At 37.3% G+C, this 24746-nt stretch overlaps 1 protein-coding gene across 11 annotated transcripts in view; it reads left to right on the top strand.

Moving 5' to 3' along the window:
* KIF1B (kinesin family member 1B) overlaps window positions 1–24746 on the top strand; it is a 147364-nt gene that overhangs the window by 6510 nt on the left and 116108 nt on the right. For all 11 annotated transcript variants that reach the window (XM_079142610.1, XM_079142611.1, XM_079142617.1 and 8 more), the window contains exon 2: window positions 11443–11623. In XM_079142610.1, coding sequence (XP_078998736.1) covers window positions 11518–11623 — 106 coding nt within the window. In that variant the 5' untranslated portion in view covers window positions 11443–11517. The remainder of the gene's footprint in view (window positions 1–11442; window positions 11624–24746) is intronic.

The raw sequence follows: 24746 nt of genomic DNA on the forward strand, positions 1-24746 counted from the left end.
TTTAAGTTGTAGATGGACATAGTACCTTTATTTTATTTATTCATTTTTATGAAGTGCTGAGGATCAAACCCAGTGCCTCATGCAAGCCAGGCAAGCACTTCTACCAAAACCCCAATCCAAACTTTTAAAGATTTACTGTGTTGTTTGTTTTTTTGTTTAGGACTTAGAACTTGGACTGCATAACATATATACAGTGTTAAATAGTTGGAATAGGCCACTATAAGAAGTTTTTATTTATAATTTATGCTACTTACTGCTTCGAGAAAGGATTTGAGTAGCTTACTACAAATATCACATATACTGATTGAAACTTACCATTTCTATCCCATAGCTGAATTGAATTCATCTTTGCCTGGACAATTACAGATGCAATTAATGTTAAGCATTGTCATTGATTTTGACCATAGAAGGCTGTATCAGTGGCATGTTGGGATTTGAGTGTGAGAGTCCCAGTGGATATGACCAAAAAAAAAAAATTTGTAAAAGGTAACCAGATATTAGAACTAATTAACTTCCTAGATAGTTTAGTACTAAATGTCTAAACTTTGGACTTGACCCCATCTTTAAAATGTAAAAAGAGGTGGGGTACAGTGGTGTACTCACATAATCTCAGCTACTCAGGAGCTGAGGCAGGAGGATCCTAAGTTTGAGTCCTGCCTGGGCAAGATCCTGTCTCATCATGAAAAAGGGCTGGAACTGTAGATCACTTGGTAGAGCACTTGCCCAGCATGCATGAACCCCTAGGCTTGATCCCTACTACCACCAAAACTGATAAAAAAATCAGTTTTATTTAGAATAGCTTATTTTAATCCATGGTCCATAGGAGCTACTGTTTTTTGATACACTTCTTGGTTTATGAGAATAAAATCATGTCACTAGTAAAAAGGAAGATAAATATTTCTTGACAGCAGTGGCAAGAAACCAATGTCTGATAAATCTAAAAATTAAGTTATTTTAGATAGTGATTAAAACCGTTGGGGAGCCTGTGTAGTTGCATTGGAAACTGAAAATCTGATCTGTCAGGAGATCATTTCCATGCAGTCTGATTGTTGACTTTGAGTTGGATTGCAGAAAGAAGCTTTCCTTATGTGATCTGTATCAGTATGGCCCGTGACTGATTTTTATTCTAGACTCAAAGATCAAGACTAGATGGGTATTTCATATACACACACACACAAATTTTACTTATTTTAAGATTGTTTGATCAGTATAGTCATGGTCATTGGTACCATATCAGGTTCTAAAATTAGATGGAGAAAAGCAAAAATGTTATATAAAACAAATTTTCATAGCATCTGAATAAGGGCTTTTTAACTACAGGACTTATTTTTTTGTGGTGCCACAGATAGAACCCAGGTTCTTTTTTTTTTTTTTTTTTTTTAAATACTTTTTAGTTGTCAATGGATTTATATTTTATTTATTGATTTATATGTGATGCTGAGAACTGAACCCAGTTCCTCACACATGTGAGGCAAGGGCTCTACCACTGAGCTACAACCCCAGCCCCCAGAACCCAGGTTCTTGCACATGCTAGGCAAGCTGTCTACTATCCAGCCTCCTTTTTAATTAAATTTTATATTGAGACAGGGTCTCATCAGATTTTCTGGACTGGTCTCAAACTTGCCATTCTCTTTCCTCAGTCTCTCGGTGTCTGGTTTTATAGTCGTGCACTACTATGCCTGACTAAAAATTTACTTTTAATACCTATTCATTTTTTATAATTTTTTTTTAGTTCTAGGTGGAAGCAGTATCTTCATTTGTTAATTTGTTTTGATGTGGTGTTGAGGATCGAACCCAGTGCCTCACACGTTTGAGGCAAGTACTCTCCACTGAGCTACAGCCTCAGCTCTACCTGTCCATTCTTTATAATTTATTCCTTAAAAATGCAGTTCAACGTGGCATGGTGGTTTACCCCTGTAATCCCAGCAACTCAGGAGGCTGAGGTAGGAAGATCACAAGTTCTAGGTCCCCCTTGGCAACTTAGTGAGACCCTGTCTCGAAATCAAAACTTAAAAGAAGAAAAGGTGGGGAGGAAGTGAGCAGGTCGGAATGTAGCTCAGTGGTAAAGGGCCCTTGTGTTCAATCTCCAGTACCAAAAAAAAAAAGACCTGAGGATGTAGCTCAGTGGTAAAGCACCCCTGGGTTCAATTCCCAGTACACCCCTGTGCAATTCAGTGGAAAACACTATCTTTTAAATAGATAGTTTGTTGATATAAATTTGTTACTGTGTAGTGAATTTGTACTAATGAATTTAAAAGACCGCATTAAAAAAATCTGTATTCTAATGAGCATTTACTAAATAAACGATCAACATATGAATGTTGACTGAACTAACCACAACATAGGGCACAATGAAGTCAGTAAAAAAATGAATCAATAGAGTAGTCTTGAAGAAAGAAAAAGGAGGTCTGACTTTCAACTCAGAAAGGTAGATATTAAGGAATGTATGGTTTAATGCTTCCCACTCTATGGTGATATTTGACCTTGTCATTGAAAGATGTGGACTTTTGTGGTAGGTTGATAAGGGAGGTTGGGTTTCCAGGAAACCACCTACTTGGTGTAGAAAGAGGGGCTGGTAGAGAAGGGCACTTAGAGCTGGGTAGTAGAAGCTGAGACCAGGGAGGTAGGTTGAGTCATGGAGCCTTGGAATATTTAGGTGACGCTCTGAGGCCATGGGATCCAGTTAGAGATTTTTAAGGAGAGGGAATGACATGAACTAATCTCTGCTTTAGGAATATAATCCTGGCAGTTTTCTGTAGGAAAACCAGAAAAAAACAAAAATCAAAACTAGTATTATTGCATTCTTATTTATTCACTTTGCTTGATCAATTTGTCTTCTCCTCAGAGTCCCTGATAATCCCATGGTACCTCTGAGAGTAAGTGGAAGTTCTATAAGATCAAAATTAAGTAATTAGGTAAAAATTAATTGAGAACTATTAAAATGAATTAGATCAAAACTTTTTTTTTTTTTTTGTACCAGAGATTGAACTCGACCACTGAGCCACATCCCTGTAGACAGGGTTTCTCTTGAGTTGCTTAGCACCTAGCTTTTGCTGAACCTGACTTTGAACTCTTGATCCTCCTGTCTCAGCCTCCCGAGCCGCTGGGATTACAGGCATGCACCACTGTACCCAACGACCAAAATGTTTGTCCCTTTAATGTTAGTGAATGCTTCTGGAATTTTTGCTTCATTCCACTTTCCTAATGCTTCTAATTATGTGTCATAAGGAAGGAAAGCTGGTCAGAGGAACAGTCTAGAACTGAGGCTGTGTAAGTGATTTAGGGTAAATATAGTTACCTTTCCTGCCTGCCTTTCTTTACTGGCTCTTGAAAACTTGAAAAAAAATATTTTTATGCTAATTATTAAAAAGTGTTGTTTTCTAGTTGGGTGTGGTGGTGCCCACCTGTAATCCCAGCTGCTCTGAAGGCTGAGGCAGGAGGATTGCAAGTTCAATGCCAAGTTCAAAGCCAGTTTCAGCAATTTAGTGAGGCCCTGTGTGTGTGTTTTGGTAGTAGGGATTGAGCCCAGGGTGCTCTACCACTGAGCTGCATTCCCAGGTCCTCTCCTCTTAATTTTTAATTTTGAGCAGGATCTCGCTAAGTTGCTGAGTCTGACCTTGAATTGCAATCCTCTTGCCTCAGGCTCCTGAGTTGCTGGGAGTACCAGCAAGCCCACCACATCCTGTAACTCCCCCCTCCCCCTACTGGGAATTGAACCCAGGGCTGCTTAACCACTGAGCAACATCCCTAGCTGCAGCCCCCCTCCACCCCTCCACTTCTTTTTTTTTTTAAGTTTTGAGACAGGGTCTCAAAGTTGCTTAAAACTTCATTATTGCTGAGGCTGGCCTTGAACTGGGTATCCTCCTGCCTCAGCCTCCTGAGTCACTGGAATTACAGGCATGTACCACTTCACCAGGTAACTTTTTTTTTTTTTTTTGGTGGTGCTGGGGATTGAACCCAGGGCCTTATGCATGTGAGGCAAGCCCTCTGCCAACTGAGCTATATCCCTACCCCTCTTGTAGCTCTTTTTTTTTTTTTTTTTTTTTTTTTTTTTTTTTTTTTTTTTTTTTTTTTTAAGAATTGCAAAACTATTTCTTTTTTTTTTTTTTTTTATTGTAAACAAATGGGATACATGTTGTTTCTCTGATTGTACATGGCGTAAAGGCATACCATTTGTGTAATCATAAATTTACATAGAGCATTGTTGTTTGATTCATTCTGTTATTTTTTTCCCTTCCCCCCACCCCTCCCACCCCTCTTTACCCTCTATACAGTAGTTCCTTCCTCCATACTTGCCCCCCTCCCTAACCCTAACTCTAACCCTTCCCTCCCCCCCATTATGTGTCAACCTCCACTTATTAGCGATATCATTCGTCCTTTGGCTTTTTGAGATTGGCTTATCTCACTTAGCATGATATTCTCCAATTTCATCCACTTGCCTGCAAATGTCATAATTTTATCATTCTTTATGGCTGAGTAATATTCCATAGTATATATATACCACAGTTTCTTTATCCACTCATCAATTGAAGGGCATCTAGGTTGGTTCCACAGTCTGGCTATTGTGAATTGAGCAGCTATGAACATTGATGTGGCTGTATTTCTGTAGTATGCAGATTTTAAGTCCTTTGGGTATAGGCCAAGGAGTGGGATAGCTGGGTCAAATGGTGGTTCCATTCCAAGTTTTCTAAGGAATCTCCACACTGCTTTCCATAGTGGCTGCACTAATTTGCAGCCCCACCAGCAGTGTATGAGTGTACCTTTCTCCCCACATCCTCGCCAACACCTGTTGTTGCTCGTATTCTTGATAATCGCCATTCTAATTGGGGTGAGATGGAACCTTAGGGTGGTTTTGATTTGCATTTCTCTTATTACTAGAGATGTTGAACATTTTTCCATATGTTTGTTGATTGCTTGTAGATCTTCTTCTGTGAAGTGTCTATTCATTTCCTTAGCCCATTTGTTGACTGGACTGTTTGAATTCTTGGAGTAGAGTTTTTTGAGTTCTTTATAGATTCTGGAGATTAGTGCTCTATCTGAAGTATGATTGGCAAAGATATTCTCCCACTCTGTAGGCTCTTTCTTCGCATTGCTGATAGTTTCCTTTGCTGAGAGAAAGCTTTTTAGTTTGAATCTATCCCAGTGGTTGATTCTAGCTTTTATTTCTTGTGCTATGGGAGTCCTGTTAAGGAAGTCTGGTCCTAGACCAACAAGATGAAGATTTGGACCTACTTTTTCTTCTATAATCTGCAGGGTCTCTGGTCTGATTCCGAGGTCCTTAATCCATTTTGAGTTTAGTTTCGTGCATGGTGAGAGATATGGGTTTAGTTTCATTCTGTTGCATATGGATTTCCAATTCTCCCAGCACCATTTGTTGAAGAGGAAAACTATTTCTTTAGAATCACTTTTGTTGCAAACTTAAAACCTGGGAAGGCCATTTTTCCCACTTAAAGTCTTCATAAATGTGGACATTGTAGTAAGTATGTCATTTAAAAGGATCATATTGAAAATGGTAAAAGATGGTATCCACAGGCATGCATCCAACTTGTCAGAGGCAGTGAGATCCTCAGGCAGCCTGAGCACCACAGGCTATTTCATAGTCCAGCAATTACAGCTACTTTTAATGGGAGGGAATGTGGTTTTTATAATCCAACAAGGGAAAACTGTCCCTAGATAACACTCTAGGAAGGATTTCCAAGTATTCAACTTCACATAACAATGACAATTTCTGTCCCACTGGCTTTCTGACTTCACGACTCTTATGTCTTTTCATCGCAAAATTTATTGGAAATGTTCTTTGAATGTAGCATGATATTGGAATGTGGCCAGTGAAATCCAAATCATCGGATCATATGTGATTGAACTTTCAATGAGATTGCTAATGGGTATTCGTGAACCCTGATGCCACAGAAAGTTAGAAGATAAAGGAACTCAAGCAAGTCCTGCTTGATTATGGTTACCGGGCAGCCATACCCTAAGGAGAGCTCATTTGGCTGAGGCTGCAGGTCATTCACTGTAGGTGCTCGTCTAACTCTGACCTGGAGCCAGGAGGTAGAACAGGTGATGGACAAATCAGCAAGACCATTAATGGACACAAAAAGCCTGAGGAGCCCTCCTAGCACACCTGAAATCTTCATCATCCCTTCAAACCTCAGCCCAATGTATGGCAACAAACAAGAAAACCCCGTCACTTTTTAAAAATATTCTATAATTGTTTCTCTTTGGTTTTTCAACTTGATTTGAGATTTACATAATAAGCGACTTTTTTTTTTAAAGGAGCAGGGAGTTTCAAAGCTGTTTTGGCAGACATCTGTTATTAAAGAGACACTGTTTATAATATTAGGGAAGTAACAAAGTAACTTTTTTTTTGTTTGTTTTTTGTACCAGGGATTGAACTCAGGGGCGCTTAACCACTGAGCCACATCCCCAACCCTTTTTTATATTTTATTTAGAGTTGCTTAGGTCCTTGTTAAGTTGCTGAGGCTGACCTTGAACCTGTGACCCTCCTGCGTCAGCCTCCTGAGCCACTGGGATTACAGGCGTGAGCTACTGCATCTGACTTTTCTGTTCCTGATGATTTTTTAAAAATGAGTTTCTGTAGATATCCTTGACTGAAAAAAAATATCTTTGCATATGGTTGATAACACAAGCCTCTTTTATAACTCTTCCTCCCTAATTATGCTGTTTATTTGATTAAACTGGGCAATTTGTTCTGTAGATTTTCCCATATTTTGGATTTATCTGATTATATTTTTGGCATGTTATCTAAATTGCCTCTGCTCCCTATGTATCTGGTGAACTGGTAGATCTAAGACTTCTTTCTGTTACAATTTCTTTTTAAGGGAGTAGGACAAAAATACTTTTAGGTGGTGCTGTGTATTTCCTGTGTATATGCTCAAGAAGCATATATGGCCTTGGTGTCCTACCTTTTTTTTTTTTTTTTTTTTTTTTTTTTTGTGGTACTGGGGATAGAACTCAGGGCCTTGTGCTTGCGAGGCACGTACTCTACCAGCTGAGCTGTCTCCCCAGCCCAAAGAGTTTTTTTTCCCCTCCATCCCCTACCCTCATCTGAGGGTCCCGGTATTCGAATTGCAGCCCTTGCGCATGCTGGGCAAGCACTCTGCAATATGAGCTATTTCATCAGCTGGTGTCCTACTTCTAGTGATGTTGAGACTGATCAATTGAGTGGGACATGGTGGTACATAAATTGTAATCCCAGCTATTCAGGAGACTGAGGTAGGAGGATTGAAAGTTTGAGGTCAGTCTGTGCAACTTAGTGAAACTCATCTCAAAATATAATTTCAAAAGGGCTGGGCATGTAGCTCAGTGGTGGAGCACTCCCCTAGCATGCATGAGGCCCTGGGTTCAATCCCTAGCACATGTGTGTGTGTGCGCACGCACAGCACACACACAAAACTGATCCTTTGATTTGGATGTCCTAGCCTAATTCATAATATTCTCCCACCAACCATCCTTACGTGTAATGCATTTTAACAGCCAATGGTGATTGTGGCAGAAAGCCTTTATATTAGTAGTGTAAAAAGATGACATTCTAGGTCCTTTCTTCATTTATTAGCTAGAATTTTCTGTAAAGAACCTACCCTCCTGGGATTTTTTTTTTTTTTTTTTTTTTTTTTTTTTTTGCGTGCTGGGGATCAAACCCAGGGCCTCATGTTTGCAAGGCACTCTACCGACTGAGCTATCTCCCCAGCCCCTGGGATATTTTTAAAAATATTTTTTAGTTGTTGATGGACCTTTATTTTATTTATTTATATGTGTTGCTGAGAATCAAACCCAGTGCCTCACACATGGTAGGCAAGTGTTCTACCCCTGAGCTGCAACCCCAGTCCTAACCTGGAATATTTTTTATTTTGCTAGTTTTCAGAATATTGAAATTTTTCTTTATTATTCTTTCTTTGGTAGTTCAAGGGGTCAAACCCAGGGCTTCATACATGCTAGGCAAGCAGTCTACCACATATCCCCAGCCCATAATATAGACATTTTCTAAAGTGTCATTATGAACTCATAACTTCATATATTTGATGTCTTCCAATTCATTTACAGTTTAATTTTTTTTTTATTTATAGATGGACACAATACCTTTAGTTTATTTATTTATTTATTTATTTATTTATTTATTTATTTATTTAATGTGGTGCTGGAGATCGATCCCAGTGCCTCATGCATGTTAGGCAATTGCTCTACCACTAAGCCACAACCCCAGCCCTTCTTCTTGTTTTTTAATGCTTTGATTATCCTGTTTGGTCAGTGGGAGCTCCTTTAAGTGGTCACCCCTGTCCTTTGGACATGATCCCATTTATCTTTGATAGAATTTTGCTGTTGGGCACACCCAAATGTTCTAGGGTTTCCTTGAAATTTCTCGTCCAGACTTGAAATTAGCCATTTTTTTCAAGGAGCCCAAGTTCAAAGAGATTTTTTAAGGAATAGGATTTTTTAAGGAACTTTGAGAAGCTATTAAGAATAGTGTAAGCTAGGCATGGTGGCACATGCCTGTAATCCCAGCAGCTTGAGAGACTGAGGCAGGAGGATCATGAGTTAAAAACCAGCCTTAGCAACTTAGGGAGACCCTGTCCCAAAATAAAAAGTAAAAAAATGGTCTGGGAGTGTGACTCATTGGTTAAATGCCGCTAGGTTCAATCCTTGGTACCAAAAAGGCAAGAATAGTGCAAGATAGAATGCAGTCATGCAAAATGATAGCAATGTCTCATAGTGTGTTTGAGGCTGTTGGAAAGACCATTGATTCCTGGGATGTTTAGATAAGGCATTTGGGAAGAGGTGACTGGAGCTGTGTACTGAGAGAAAAAGAGAGTGAGAGAACCTATATGCCCATTGTAGGGTAGAAATAAGAGGTGTGAGAAAGCGTCTATGTGGAATAGTGGAGGAGCTTGGCTAGAATAGTACCTTGACTTTGGTCTTGACCTTGGAAGAACTGGGGAATATGAGAAGGTTCTTAGAATTGAGAGTGACGTGGAAAGTCATGCTTTAGAAAGGTTTGCTCTTCTAAATTGGTTAAGCAGTAGTTTAAAGCAGTGGTTCTTGGGTAGGGATCTGCACCATAAACTTTGAAAGAAAAAACAAAAATAAAAACCCAATGTCAGGATCCTATCTTAAAAGTTTTGAACACTGGATGGGGGAGTCCTCATTTGTTTTTCAAGACATGACTGTGTGATTTTGTTTTGTGTAGCTCTGTTTGATTGTATTGAATCAAAGACTGAAAACTCAAAGAAGAGTTCATTTGTTGTGGGTATTCTAGGCATGTGGTAGTAAGTCCTTGGGTTAGGGATGCAGTGAGAATGAGAGGTGGGGAGGGACAGGACGATGTACATTTCTGTCTGAAAAGTTTCCATATGTTTTTTCATGAATAATGTCAATACTTTAAAAGGATTCTAAGAGAAAGAAACAAAGATGACCCCAGAACTTAAGCAATGGGGCCTGGGAGAATGATGTTGGTTGAAGTGGGAAGATTGGAAGATTGCTAGTTTTGGGGAGAAGATAATGGGTTTTTGGATGTGATGAAAGTTGAGATGATGGTTATAGATTAAAGGGAACTCTAGGAGGTTGAAATGTGTTTTTGTCATGCTTTATCAGAATGCATCATTCTTTCTTGGTGTGGTACTTAACTAGTGAATATAAGATATGCTACATCAATTGGAATTCCCAAAATAACTCCCAAAGTTTTCATTTGATAAATGTGATTACAAAAATATTTGATATGTTCAATACAGTACTATTAGCTCAGTGTAAAATGAAATGAAAAACAGATTGGAAAAAACTTTGCAACATATATAGAAATATTAATATTAAAAATATTGTAATCAGGGGGCTAGGGAGATAGCTCAGTTGGTAGAGTGCTTGCCTTCTAAGCACAAGGCCCTGGATTCGATCCCCAGCACCCAAAAAAAAAAAAAAAAAAAAAAAAAAATTGTAATCATTTAAAGCAAAACCAAAATCAGCAAATAGGCAAAGGACTTAAACAGATAATTCTCACAGCTCAGTAATCCAGTTCCTTATTGTTCAGCAGGCACTGAGCTCTTCAAACAGCACTTATAGTACATTATAAGTGCTAGCACACAAGACAGGAGATTCTGAACACCTTGGTATGGCCTGAGAGATGGACAGTAAGAACTTCAAATAGTGATACTACTGTTAGGGGAATTAGTGCAGTGAGGTAGAGAGGGACTTTTGGGGTTTTGTTTTATGCTACCAGAGGTTAGTATTTCTAAATTCTGTTTAATTGTGTGGAAAAAAATTGGTCAGAGTTAAATATTATTTGGGTTCCCTGATAATTGAACTCATAAATACTTTTCTTTTTTAACTTTTCCTTTTTCATGGATATTAATAATGAGTATAGACTTCTTCCTGACTAGAAAGAGGTGGAGACGACTTACGTGTCCCCTCCCCCACCAGAATAGTTTGATTTTGTTCTGTTGGGATGGAAATTATTCCTTAGTAAATATTCGTACATTTGGGGCTGGAGTTATGGCTCAGTGGTAGAGTGCTCATCTAGTGTGCGTGAGGCAGGTTCAATTCTCAGCACCACATATAAATAAATAAAATAAAGGTCCATTGACAACTAAAAAATTAAAAAATAAAAAAAAGAAAATATTCACATTTTTTTCTGTGGCTTCCTTCAGTGAAATGTTGTGATTTGATTCTGCCATGAATCCCTGGGACATCTGAAGTGTAGGACCTGAGTCTCTGGGAATCTTCTCTTCTTATTGTATAGGGTGATCATAAGGGTCAAATGAGATGCATGCCAGGGATCTTCAAAGCTAATCACTACATAGGCATGATTAAAGAACCAGCACAAACTTATCTCTGTCCTTTGCTGTTTAATTATACATCGTGTAACCAAATGGTTCAAAGTATAATGAAAGTATAGAAAGTTCAATACAGAGGTAATAGGTGGTTTGCAGATGGGAAGTTAACTGTTCAAGGAACTCTTTCAGCAAATAAACATTGTAAATTTTTCATATACCATTGAAGGTTGATCCAGAAACACAGAAAGCAAGATAGATACCTGTTTTTTGGTAGGGTTTATTTTATTTTATTTTATTATTTTTTTCAGTTGTAAATGAACACAATACCTTTATTTTATTTATTTATTTTTATGTGGTATTGAAGATTGAACCCAGTGCCTCATGCGTGGTAGACAAGTGCTCTGCCAGTGAGCCACAACCCCAGTCCTTGGAAGGGTTTTAAAAATTAAGTTGTTTAGGGACTTTTTAGGTATGAGAAGGAGATGATAGAATAGGAAACCAAATTTCATTCTTCAATATTTGATAATTTACTACTAATTATAAGATTTGTGGGGGAGAAAGGGAATGAGATTTTTAGAAAAGAAAACAAATACAACTCTTAGGCTTCAGTTTGTCTGTCCTTTAATTTTGACTGTCATGTGGAACTTTTTTCTTTTTAAAGGAAACTTGAACATAACTTCAGAAGAAGATTTGATTCTTTATTTCTGGACTGCATATATCTTACAAGGCCATCAGAATGTCGGGAGCCTCAGTGAAGGTGGCTGTCCGAGTGAGGCCCTTCAATTCTCGAGAGACCAGCAAGGAGTCCAAGTGCATCATTCAGATGCAAGGCAACTCGACCAGTGAGTGCATTGTCTTTTTTATCAGTTGTAAAATATCTCACCTTCTTCACCTCCCTCCCTGCCCTTATTTCTGTGATCAGAATAAAAGAACATTTGTACGTTAACCCTTTTCGTGCTTCCTCCTCTGAGATGTTTGCTGCTGTACTTAATTGTGGACTGTATATTTGGCTCTTTGTAATTGGAAACCCTGAATAAATGAACTGATTTAGCTATTGTTAATGCTTACTAAATAGTTGACATCTTAATGACAGTAAAGGTGTAAGCTGTGATTTTTATTAAATCCTGACATAAAATATCTATTAAGGCCTAAAGATGCACTTAATAGGTATTTGAACTTGCCAAGATGGTCTTAAAATTTGTCTTCCTAGCCGGGCATGATGGTGCATGCCCATAATCCTAGGGCTTGGTAGGCTGAGCAGAAGGATCTCGAGCTGAAAGCCAGCCTCAGCAACTTAGCAAGGCCCTAAGCAACTCATCGAGACCTTGTCTCTAAATAAAATATAAAAAAGGACTGGGGATGTAGCTCAGTGGTTAAGCGCCCTTGGGTTCAATCCCCAGTACCAAACAAACAAACAAACAAAAAAACTTTATAATTTAAACTGGTTGAGTTGAACAATGAATATAACTGTAATATGCAATATACTTATAAATTGATATGAAAATGATCAGCCCCTGCTTCCTGTTTCTCAATAGAATTATTTGGGTAAAACATGACTTAAGCTTGTTTCTTTCATATCTGCACTTCTTAATTACTTGATACAGGCCTGTGGGCAAATTATTATTTAAAATACAGGTGGGCTCTTCTATCTTTAAATCTATAATTTTGTGTTATAGCAGAATCATTGATCTTTCAGACAAAATACTAAAGTAACCATTCTGACCTAATCTGCTTGTGTGCCATTTGCCAGTGTTTCTTATAAAGGAGTCCTCTGGTGGGAAATATTTGTTTCATAAAAGTCAGCTAGATATTGCAGCCCATATTTCAGGATAGTCCATATACAACTTAAAGTATTTCATTGATACACAGGGTTTCTAACAAACTGGTTTTTAAATAAAGATTCAAGTACTGGGTGTGGTGGTATGTACCTATAGTCCTAGCTACTCAGGAGACTGATGGGAGAGGATTGCTTGTGTCCAGGAGTTCAAGCCCAGGCTGGGCAACAGAGCAAGATCCTATCTCAAAATAAGAAAGAAATTAGAGAAAAGAAAAGGAAAAGATTCAAAAGTAGGAGTCTAACCAGGTGTGGTGGCACATTGCCACCCAGGGATATAGGAGACTGAAGCAGGAAGATTACAAGTTGTAGGCCAGCCTGAACAACTTAGTGAGACCCTGCCTCAAAATAAAAAATAAAAAAGGTTGGAGATGCAGTTCATTTCAGGATGCTTCCTGGTTTAATCTCCAGTACCACATACAAAAAAGGTAGGAGTCTGAATAACTATACCCTTATAAGTTAAGTTTCTTTGTCAATTATGCCAATGATTCTGTGAATTATATTCTATGAACAATTGTCAAAGAGATACAGAAGTCAACATTGAATGTATACTTTATATAGGTAAACTTTATGGAATATAAATTACATGTGAATAATGCTTTTTTTTTTTTTTGGTATTGGGGATTGAATTCAGGGGCACTCACTCAGCCACATCCCCACTCTTTTTTATGTTTTATTTTGAGATAGGGTCTCATTAAGTTGTTAAGGACCCTGCTAAATTGCTGAGGCTGGCTTTGAACTTGCAATCCTCCTTTCTTAGCCTCCAGAGCTGCTGGATTATAGGTGTGTGCCACCATGCCCAATTAAATAATGCTGTTTTTAAAAAGTCAGTATTAATCACTTGCCTCTTTTTTAAATTTTGAACTGGACTTAAAATTGAATTAGAGAACAATATAGTAGATAAATGTTTATGTTCTTAAATGTCACTCACTTAAGCTATGTTACTATTTATGCCTTTTTTTTTATGGACACATAACTTTATTTATTTACTTTTATGTGGTGCTGAGGATTGAACCCAGTGCCTCACACATGCTAGGCAAGCACTCCACCACTGAGCCACAACCCCAACCCTTATGCTTCACTTTAATAATTAAATTTTATAATTATTAAATTTTATAATTTTAGTTTGTACAGTTGAATTTTATACATTAGATAAGTAAAATCCAGAATTGAACTTATCTGTCTGTAAAAAATGCATTTACTTTAACTTTAGAGGCATTTGTAGCTCTTGGAATTAGCTCTAAATGTGCTGGTGTATATTGTAAGTGTTTTTAAAAGTTGGACTTAAGGGAATTCTGGATCTAGAGCAAGAATCAATACCAAAAAGAACTACCTTTCTCTGAATGTTTTAGATCTTGAACATCTCTTGCTGATCCAGAAGAAATTTCCATGATCAGGGGGATCTATTTTAATTAATGCTTGGGATATCTGTTGCTGTTTTTCATATCAGATCAGAAATAATACTGAAAATTTTAAGTAGAAAATGAGAATTAAAAGGCCATGTTCAGGCTGGGGTTGTGGCTCAGTGGAAGAGTGCTTACCTAGCATGTGTGAGGCACTGGATTCAATCCTCAGCACCACATGTAAATAAATAAAGAAAGTAAAGGTATTGTGTCCATCTATAACTAAAAATTTGTTAAAAAAAAGGTCATCTTTTAAAAAAAAAAAGCCATGTTCAAGAAATATAAATGTTTTTAAAAATGTAAAAATCAATATATAATAAAAGTAAATGGAAAATTTTTATTATTATAAGTAATGATACTAATATTTTTTTCTTGATAGTTTCAAAATGCCCACATCTTAGATTAGTCATGTTTATATTCATTGTCAAGGTCAAATAGCCTTATCTTATTTTACCCCTAATATTGATTTATTTTTGTGAAGAGGTGAAACATTTACCCATATAGTATAAAATTCAAAAGGTACAAAATAATTCCAGTGACTCAGGAGGCTGAGATAAAAGGATTGCAAGTTTAAAACCAGCCTTAGCAATTTAGCAAGACCCTAAACAACTTAATGAGACCCCGTCTCAAAATAAGAGAGGCTGGGGAGGTGGGTCAGTGAAGTGACCCTGGGTTCAATCCCTAGTACAAAAAAAAAAAAAAAAAAAAAAGCACAAAGAATGTACATTACAAATGCAACACCCCCACAGCACCCCAGGACTGGGATTGAACCCAGGCACACTCTACCACGGGTTTTTAAACTCTACCCCCGGCCATAGTTTTTAAATTTTGAGATAGGGTCTCTATAAATTGCACAGGGTGACCTCAGCCTCCTGAATAGTTGGCATCACAGAAGTTTACCACCACGCCTGGAGCAAAGACTTGTCCTGTCACATAGTCAACTAATTCTTTTCCTCATACTGACTTGTATTAGATTTCCTTCCAGAGACAGTTTAGGTTTACTTTTATAAATAGATTAAGCAGTAGCATCTTTTTCTAATGTAGTTCTTCCCCTTTTAATTAATGATAAGTTGTAATGGCAGCTGCTCTGTATTTTGTTTTCCTTTTTTGGTGGTACTGGGGAATCCAGGGATGTTCTATCAATGAAATTTATCCCCATGTTTTAATTTTTTTAAAATTTTTTTTTAGTTGTCAATGGACCTTTATTTTATTTATTTATATGTGGTGCTGAGAATCAAACCCGTGCCTCACACATGCTGGGCAAGCACTCTACCATTGAGCCACAACCCCAGCTCCTTAGTTTTTTTTAGGCAGGGGAAATCTCAGCTTAGTTGCTGAGACTGTCCTGGAATTTGTAATCCTCCTGCTTCAATCTCCTGAGTAACTGGGAATATAGGTGTGTACCACTGTGTCCTGCTACCTTATGTGTTTTAAGTATTTGAGTAATATAATCCATGTTTATAATTCATAAAAGTTTTCTTTGATTTTAGCATGAAAGACTAACCATATAATTAACGAGGTTTTACTATTAGCAAGTATATACTATATGCCTTATGGTATGCTAAGTACTCCATAAATTATCAGAAGTAATCCTTTGACTATCTAGAACAATAAACTATCAGAGAATGAAGTAAAATTAAAGGCTTGTCATAGTCCCTTTTCTGTTGGTATAATGGAATATCTGAGACTGGTAATTTATAAAGGAAAGAGGTTTATTTTGACTCACAGTTTTTGAAGTTCAAGCGTAAGCGTATGGTACTGGCGATTGCTTGACTTCTTGAGTTGACCACATGCTGCTTCAAATAATGGACAAAAAGTAGAAGACAAGCAGATTTGTGTTAGAGTGAGGGAGGGGCCAGGCTGCTTTATAACAACCCACTCCTGTCGTAACCGCCCCCCTTTGGTACCATGGATTGAACACAGAGATGGTGCTTAACCACCGAACAACATTCCCCATTTTTATTTTTTATTTTGAGACATGATCTTGCTAAGTTGCTTAGTGCCTCACTGAGTTGGTGAGGCTGGCCTTGAACTTGTGATCTTCCTGCCTCAGCCTCCTGAGTCACTGGGATTACAGGCATGTGCCTCCGCCTCTCAATACTGTTACATTGGGGACCTAAGCTTCAACAAGAGTTTTGGTGAAGACAGACCATTTTTTAAACTCCTGTGAAGTTTTTCTGTAGAGGAATAAATCTGGATCTGCTTGATTTCTGATTTTGCTAGTTTGGATTAAAACTCACTAAAAGGGAATGGGATGTAGCTTGCCTAGCATGCATGAAGCTGTGGGTTTAATCCCCATTACTGCAAGGGAAAAAACAAAAACAAACAAAAAAACCTAAGAGATTATTGATGGCTAATCAAGAAGGAATTAGGTCTCATATCTAGGCTATGTGACTCACTATTTGACTTTATTATTTCAATTGTATAAAAAAATGAAGTCAGTTTAGAAGATAAAAATCATTCAAATATGATATTTAGTCTGGAAGAAGAATTTCAGATGTTTTAATTTGTGTAGAAAGCAAATTGAAGAAAGCAATAATATTCCTAGTTGAAAACCTTTTGAGAATAGGCCCATAAAATTTTAGAATTGGTTGGGACATAAGTTCTATTCACCTGTTTTGGCTTCTCTGCCACAAAAATCCCCAGAATTTTTAAAAATATTGATTTCTTTTGATAAAGTATTATAGATGAAATGTCAGGGTTCCCCCTCCTTTAAAATTAGTGTATTATAGTTATGTATAATAGTGGAGTTTATTTTGACAACTGATTTTTATTAAAATTAATACTTCAGTACTAGTATGTGAAAACCCATCTCTGGACCATCGTAAGCACGATGCTAAACTAATGGTTTCTCTCACCACATACTGTCCAAAACTGGCCTGTACTGCCAGTTCCACCTTGCCCTTCCTTACTTTCCCTTCTACCTTTTTTTTTTTTTTTTTTTTTTTTTTTTTTTGCGGTGCTGGGGATTTGAACCCAGGGCCTTGGGCTTGCAAGGCAAGCAGTCTACCAACTGAGCTATATCCCCAGCCCCCTCCCTTCTACCTTTTTGAGAATCTGCTATAAGATGAGTCTATAGTGATTGCAAAGTCTAATGCATTATTGGATCCTGCCCTTTATGGCATCCTTAAAGTTCATAATAGGAGATACCAAGATATATGCAAATAACTAATACAAAATAAAAGCGATCAAAGTGATAATTGCCATTAAAAAGTGTTTTTAAAAAGTAGAAATGTGAGTTTGGGAAAGAGTAAATGCAAGGAGTCATTGATGAAATAGTGGTTAAGAGGGACCTTGAGGAGTGAGTAGGATTTAACCTAATATATCAGTATAGTGGATGTTTGGCAGTATTAATGATTAAGCGTTGGGTTTAGATGGCGAGAGTGTATGCATTGTTGAAAAACGAGATAAAATGGAAATGAAATGAATATGCAATAGCCACATGCGTTCGCTTCATTAAAAGGCTGCTGTGCTGGCAAACTGGCCTGTACTGCTGCTCACAGGGATTATAGCTGATTGCACATGGAATGCAGTGGAATGTTCCTGCTAGTCTTTTATGAAAAAGTAGAGAAGTATAAAGAGTGCTTTAGGGAATGTGCAAAATCTGAAAACTGAGTAGTAGTCATTTTACCTAAGCTCTTTCTGATCTCAAAAGAAATACTTTCCATGGCCCAGATAAACTTACTGCCTTGACATTTTAGAGTCCTGAGTGCAAACAAATGGCTTTTTCAATAATATCTCATTATATTCCAAGTTTCTCCCACTTTGGAGGCATTTTTAATTGTCTAATTACTTTGTAAAAAGGAAAATGGGACAGTTATTTATTTAACTGCTCACATTTATGAATAGGTTATGTGTGTAAATGAGCAGACACCAAATATACATAAATTCAGAGAAACAGGAGGTGTATAAAGCTGGTTTTTCACTTCTGATGTGAGGTATACTCCTTTGGGTGATTCGAGTTGTGGTCATTTGTTTTATTTTTAACCATAGAATTCTGTCTCTTGCCCTTTGGCAAATCTCATTCATTTATTATCGGTCTTCCTTTGTCTAGGGTCTTACCCCCACCCGATACCTAATCTTAGACTAAGTCATGGAAGTAATCCTGATTTTTTGTTTATTGCTTACATTAGGTATTTTTAGAGTGAACCAGGGATGCTTAATCACTGAGTCTCGTACCCAGCTCATTTTATTTTTTTATTTTGAAATAGAATCTTGCTAAGTTACTTAGGGCCTTGCTGAATTGCTGAGGCTGACCTCGAACTTGCACTCCTTCTGTCTCAGCCTCCAGCCACTAAAATTGCAGGTGTGTGCCACCACACCCAGCTACATTATGTATTTTTGGAAGGCTTTTTCATTTATACACATATATTTCCAAACAAAATACACACACATCACGCTGGCACAAAGAATGATTCCATTTCCATTGCTGAAAATTTGGAATGGAGGAAGAGCAGGGACAAAATGGAGATTTGGGAAGGAAGAATTGAAAAAGGCAAGCTTTTAAATTTGTATTTTCTAGCATAAATTATTACTATTTTTTGTGGTACTGGGGATTGAATCCAGGACTCACACATGCTAGGCATTCTGTCATTGACTATATCCTCAGTACCCCACCCTACGTTTTATGCTCCTCGGGATTGAGCCAGGGGATGATCAATCTCCTGCCTTTTTTAGTTTTTATTTTGAGACAGAGGCTTGTAAATTGCCCAAACTGACCTACAAATTGGAATCCTCTTGCCTCAACATCCTGAGTAGCTGGGAATTACAGGCATACTCTACCAAATAATTTATTTTGAGACAGGCATACTCTACCAAATAATTTATTACTCTACCAAATATTTTATTTTGAGACAGGGTCTCCCTAAGTTGCTCAGGCTGATCTTGAACTTCCAGTCTTTCTCTCACGGCCTCCCCTGAAGCTTGGCTTTAGGCCACCACACCTGGCAATCTTAGTTCATCTTGCAAATAAAGATGTAGTGTACCTATAACTGCTCATATGCAAGGCATACAGGTCCTTGCTTACAGCATGCTCATTCAAAACCTTTTAGCCAGGTGTTTGCTCTTTTCTTTTCCAAAGGGAGGAATCTTTAATTTTTTATATTTTTTTCCATTTTGAATTGGTGAATTATTATTATATATAGTGATGGGATTCATTGTTATATATTTACATATGCACACAATGTAACAGTATAATTTGGCCAATGTTATTTCCCAGTATTTTGCTTTCCCTCCTCTTATCCCTCCCCTGGACTCTTCCCTATACTCTACTGATCTCTCTTCTATTTTTATGAGATTCCCTTGACCCTCACACCTTTCTTCTTTTTCCTCTCTGGCTTCCACCTGTGAGGGAAAATATTTGACCCTTGACTTGTGGAGTTTGACTTATTTTGCTTAGTGTAGTATTCTCAAATTCTGTCCAATTTCTTGCAAATGACATAATTCCATTTGACTTGGTTAAATTAATCTTCATTGTGTATATATACCACATTTTCTTTGTCCATTCATTCATTGATGAACACAGCTAGACTGGTTGGTTCCACGGTTTGGCTCTTGTAAATTGTGCTTCTATAAAAAAGGAGGGGTATAACTGGATCATATTGGTGGTTCCTTTTCTTAGTCTTTTGAGGAACCTTCATATGGGAATCTTTACTTTTACATTCACATGTTCTTTGATTGAATGATTCTCATTTACTGGAATAAAAGAAGGTAAGCAATAGAATATAAAGAAATTTACAGGGCATAGGCAGAAGAGTTTAGTGAACTGTATTGAAATCAGATTGGGTCCCAGTGTCAGTAAACTTTTTAAAAATTTTGAAATGCAACACTTTTCTTGTGGTTAGGGCTTGCAGCTGTAGCAACAAGGGGGAGAGAGAGAGAGAGAGAGAGAGAGGGAGAGAGAGTGTGTGTGTGTGTGTGTGTGTGTGTGTGTGTATTTGGAGATGGCAAGTGAAAATAAAGGTGCCTCTGAAATGATGCTACATTTTTACCAGAGTTGGTTAAAATCAGAACAGGTCAACAAAGGGAAAGTCTAGCACTCGGGCCTGATTATCAATGGCCTTCTCTTCCTTCAAGGAGATTGTCTATAACTGACAGCACATTTCCTTAGCAGAGTTGGGGAAGATGGTGATCCTTGAGGCCACTTTTCTTTGTCACAGTCATGTCTGTTGGCCACTGACTTGGTTGGGGACTCTTCTCACACTGATTCTTCTGCCCTCTTTCAAGTTTTGAAAATACCACTTGCCTTCCCTTCCCTCATAATTCAACACATACTTTGTTTTTTCTTCTACATCCAACAGAGTTTTATTTAGTAGTTCACAACATCTCATGTGGCAGGTTGCTAAGCTGATGTTCTGAAATGTATCTCTATATTTATGTTGTTTATTCTGCTTGGATAAAGTTTATGGTTGTAGAGAGGATATTAGATCGTGCCCACTTGTAGATAAGATATCAGGTGTATTTCTTTTTGTTTTATACATTTAAAAACTTATTGCATTTGATTACTTAGGTATATCTTAGCAAGACATTTTGTTTGTGGTAAAAGGAAAATTGGTTTTGGTATGCTATAAGCAAATATTCTAAATTTGCTTCTGATCTGCTTGATTTTTGGAAATGAAGATGATTGACATTAGAGTGTTGATTGGTTATATGAATAAAATTTAATGGCATATTATTGTTGAAACCATTTTTTTCTTCTTTGCATATCTTGTAGTTTTTCTCAAGTTCCTGCTGTAGAACTTGTATTTATAGCACTGCCATGAGAGCAACTGAGGATTGCATGTTTTGGTTGCTTCAATGAACAATAGAGAATTCTTTTGACTTAACTACGATTTTGCAGTTGTAATTGCTCTCTGTGACTTGTCATTGTTTTCTCCACATTAGGAAAATACTGGGAGTTATTGTTCAGAGGAAAGAATTATTTGTAATTACCTTGGGTATTTTATCTGTTTTCCAGCAAATTAGAATAAGCATGCTTATTTCTTATTTAATAGCTCTTTAATCTGGCTGTCAGGGTCCTCTTCTCTGCAGCACTTGAGTTATGTCCTGTTGGACTAAGTGCTGATAAGCAGTTTTCACTTGGCAAAATGTGTCTTGTAAGAAAGACAGCAAGTAGCCTGAAGGGGAAAGAAACAGTTCTTTCTTCTTTTTTTTTTTTTTTTTTTTGTGGTGCTGGGGATTGAATCCAGACCCTTGTGTTTGCAAGGCAAGCACTCTACCAACTGAGCTATATCCCCAGCCCAGAAAGAAACAGTTCTGAGGTTATGTTTGATATCTCTTATACCTTCCTAAAATAAGTGTTCAGTACATTGAATTTGCTTTACCTTTCTCTTGTCATTTGCTATATATAATATTTCTTCTCAATTAGTAGCAACTTCTTTTAAATATCTACTGAACAATCTTTTTTTTTTTAACTGTTTTTCAAATAGATCAAAATGAGGCTTAAAGTCTCAGGAAACTCTGGAGGAGTGCCAGTTTTTGTTTTTGTTTTTTGTTTTTTTTTTTTTTTTTGTAGCAGATAATAGTATATTACTATTCTTCCAAGACATTGACTGCTTCTCTAACTCTTGTCAAGGAGTTGTCCTCTGATATTTTACCTAGTATCAATTTTTACTTCATTAATATCACAACTTAACACTGTTGATTAAAAAAATACAAAAGGTAGATAATTTGTTAGCTCTCATAGCATAGGTTCTACCTGTTTTTGTCCCTTGTTTCAGAAGGCTTTATTAAACATATTTAGTACATCCATTAATGAGACAAAACAGTCAGCTCTAAAATGCAGAAATAACATGCTGAAGTCTTTTGTTCTGAAAACAAAAGTAATTGGAAAATACAGAAGGCACAAAGAAAAACCATTTCTGATATTACCACTTAGACAGCTACTTTTAACATCTTGATGTGTAGGCTACTCTTTTCCTTCCTTGTACTTGTTGTACATATTAAATTTTTTGCATATTTAGGTTATTTTATACACAGTGCTTTTTAGCTTGCTTTTCTTCATCTGCTGCTTTCAATGTAACTTTTTCTACATGACTTAGTGACTATATAAAATTCTATAATATGGGTATATCATAGTTCTTTTTTGGTAGGGTTCCTTCTAATTCATGTAAAACTTCAATAACTTTTTTTTTTTTGGTACCCAGGGCTGCTCTACCACTGAACTACACCTCCTAACCCCTTAAAAAATATATATTTTATTTATTTTTATAAGGTGCCAAGGATTGAACCTAGCATGCCTCACATGCTAGGCAGGTGCTATGCCACTGAGCTACAGCCACAGCCCACCCCTACCGCTTATTTTTTATTTTGAGACAGGGTCTCAAAGGCTGGCCTTTTATTTTATTCCTTTTTTTTTTTTTTTAATGTTTGGGCATTAAAGCCAGGGCTTTGTTGATGCTCAGCACGTGCACTATTCCTGGCTACACACCCAGTCCAACATCCTAATTTCAAAAGTTTTTTTAGGTGTTTACAGGGGAATAATATATCTAGAAGGTGTTTATTTTCATTTTATTTAATTAATTAATTAATTAATTAATTAATTAATTTATTTATTTATTTATTTGTGGTGCTGGGAATTGAACCCAGGGCCTTGTGCATGAGAGGCAAGCACTCTACCAACTATGCTATATACCCAGCCCCTAGAAGGTATTTTTTATGTTAGTTTTTTTTTTTAAATCAGGGATTGAACCCAGGGGTGCTTAACCACGGAGCCACATCCCCAGCCCTTTTTCATATTTTATTAGAGACAGGTTCTGAGTTGCTTAGGGCCTCCCTAAGTTCTGAGGCTGGGTTTGAACTCAAAAGCCTCCTTCTGCCTCTGGAGTTTCTGGGATTACAGGCGTGCACCACCACACCTGGCTTAAAGTTTTTTTTTTAAAGTGTAATTATTGGAATTCTTTTCTTTCTTTTGCAATGCAGAGGATTGAATTAGGGCCTCATGCATGCTGGGCAAATGTTTTACCACTGAGCTATACTCAGAGCCCTTGTTTCATTCATTTTTTTTGTTTTTGTTTTTGTGTGTTGGTGAACCATTATTTTATTTATTTATCTGTGGTGCTGAGGATCGAACCCAGTGCCTCATACATGCTAGGCAAGTGCTCTTGCACTGAGCCACAACCCCAGCCCTTGGTTCATATTTTTTAAAACTCTTTTTTAATGCCTTTATTTTTAAATTTATTTTTATGTGGTTTATGATCGAACCCAGTGCCTCATAGGTGCTAGATAACCGCTCTACCACTGAACCTCAACCCCAGACCCCCTTGGTTCATTCTTAAATAGATTATATCAGAACAGTTAATCCCAAAGCTGACTTTGGTTAAGTCTACCTGCTTCTTTTTCCTTAAGGACAAATTAAGGTTAACTATTTTTTTTTTTACAAAGTAATGTGATTCATTAGTGTCCTTCAGCAACAGAATTGACTTCTTCAGATGTATGGTCTATTTCAGTAATAAAGATTTCCTGTCATCTTGTTCTAGTTCTTTAATATTTGTACCTTAATGCTTATAGTGTTTTTTAAAAAATATTTTTAGCTGTAGATGGACACAATACCTTTATTTTATTTATTTATTTTATGTGGTGCTGAGGATCAAACCCAGTGCCTCATATAGGTGAGACAAGTGCTTTACTACTGAGCCACAATACCAGCACTTATAGTGTGCTTAATAGCGGCATCACACTTAATTATAACGAAATGTTTCAGTGTTTTTTTTTACTAATAGGGAGGGTTAACTCAGAAAATAAGGTCCTTATCTGTCTTGTTCTCAGTACATAGCCTTAGTGCCTGTTATTTAGTAAATATTCAGCAAATGAATAGATGAATTAATCAAGGGAGACTGAAGTCCCAACGTGTATACCGAAAAAATTTTTTTTCCTTTCACTTGAGCATGAAACTGCTATATTAAATAATAGTAAAATGCCCACTATTACACATTAATTCAGTTAATTTATTGAGCACATTTTTTTCTTTCTCTTTTATTTTTTTGGTGCCACTACTAGGGATCGAACACAGAGGTGTTCTCCCACTGAGCCACATCCCCAGCTATTTTTATGTTTCATTTTGAAGATAGGGTCTTCCTAAGTTGCCCAGGCTGTCCTTGAACTTGGTATCCTTCTGCCTCAGTCTTTCCAGTAGCCGGAATTTTACAGATGTGCATCACCACACCTGGCTTTTGGTTTTCTTCCTCCCTTGCTCTCTCAACCCTTCCTCTCCCCTCCCCTTCCTTCCCCTCCTCTTTCTTTCCCTTCTAGCTCCTCCTCCACTTTCTTCTGATGCTGGGTGTTGAATTCAGTGCCTTATGCATGATAGGTGAGTACTCTACCATTGCCATTGAGCTATATCCCCAGCCCTTCGCCCGCTTTAAAATTTTTTTTTTGTAGTTGTAGGTGAACAGAATGCCTTTATTTTATTCATTTATTTATATGTGGTGCTGAGAATTGAGCCCAGTGCCTCACACATGCTAGGCAAGCGCTCTACCACTGAGCTATAGCCTCAGCCCCCCTGTTTCTTAAATATGCTTAAAATTAAGATTTCAGGGCAAGAGTGTACCCATATTTTATTTAATTCTTCCTCTGTTGTCAGGCACTTGAGCTTTAGATTCTAATGGAGACGTTGGGCTACGGTGTATCTCAGTGTTATAATGCATAGAGTGCGTGTTTAGCAGATGCATCATGCAGGGTTCAATCCCCAACATCAAAAAATAAAAATAAAAAGTTGCATGGTTATCATAA

Source organism: Sciurus vulgaris (genome assembly GCF_902686455.1).
Source record: "Sciurus vulgaris genome assembly, chromosome: 1".
NCBI classification, from domain to species: Eukaryota; Metazoa; Chordata; class Mammalia; order Rodentia; family Sciuridae; genus Sciurus; species Sciurus vulgaris.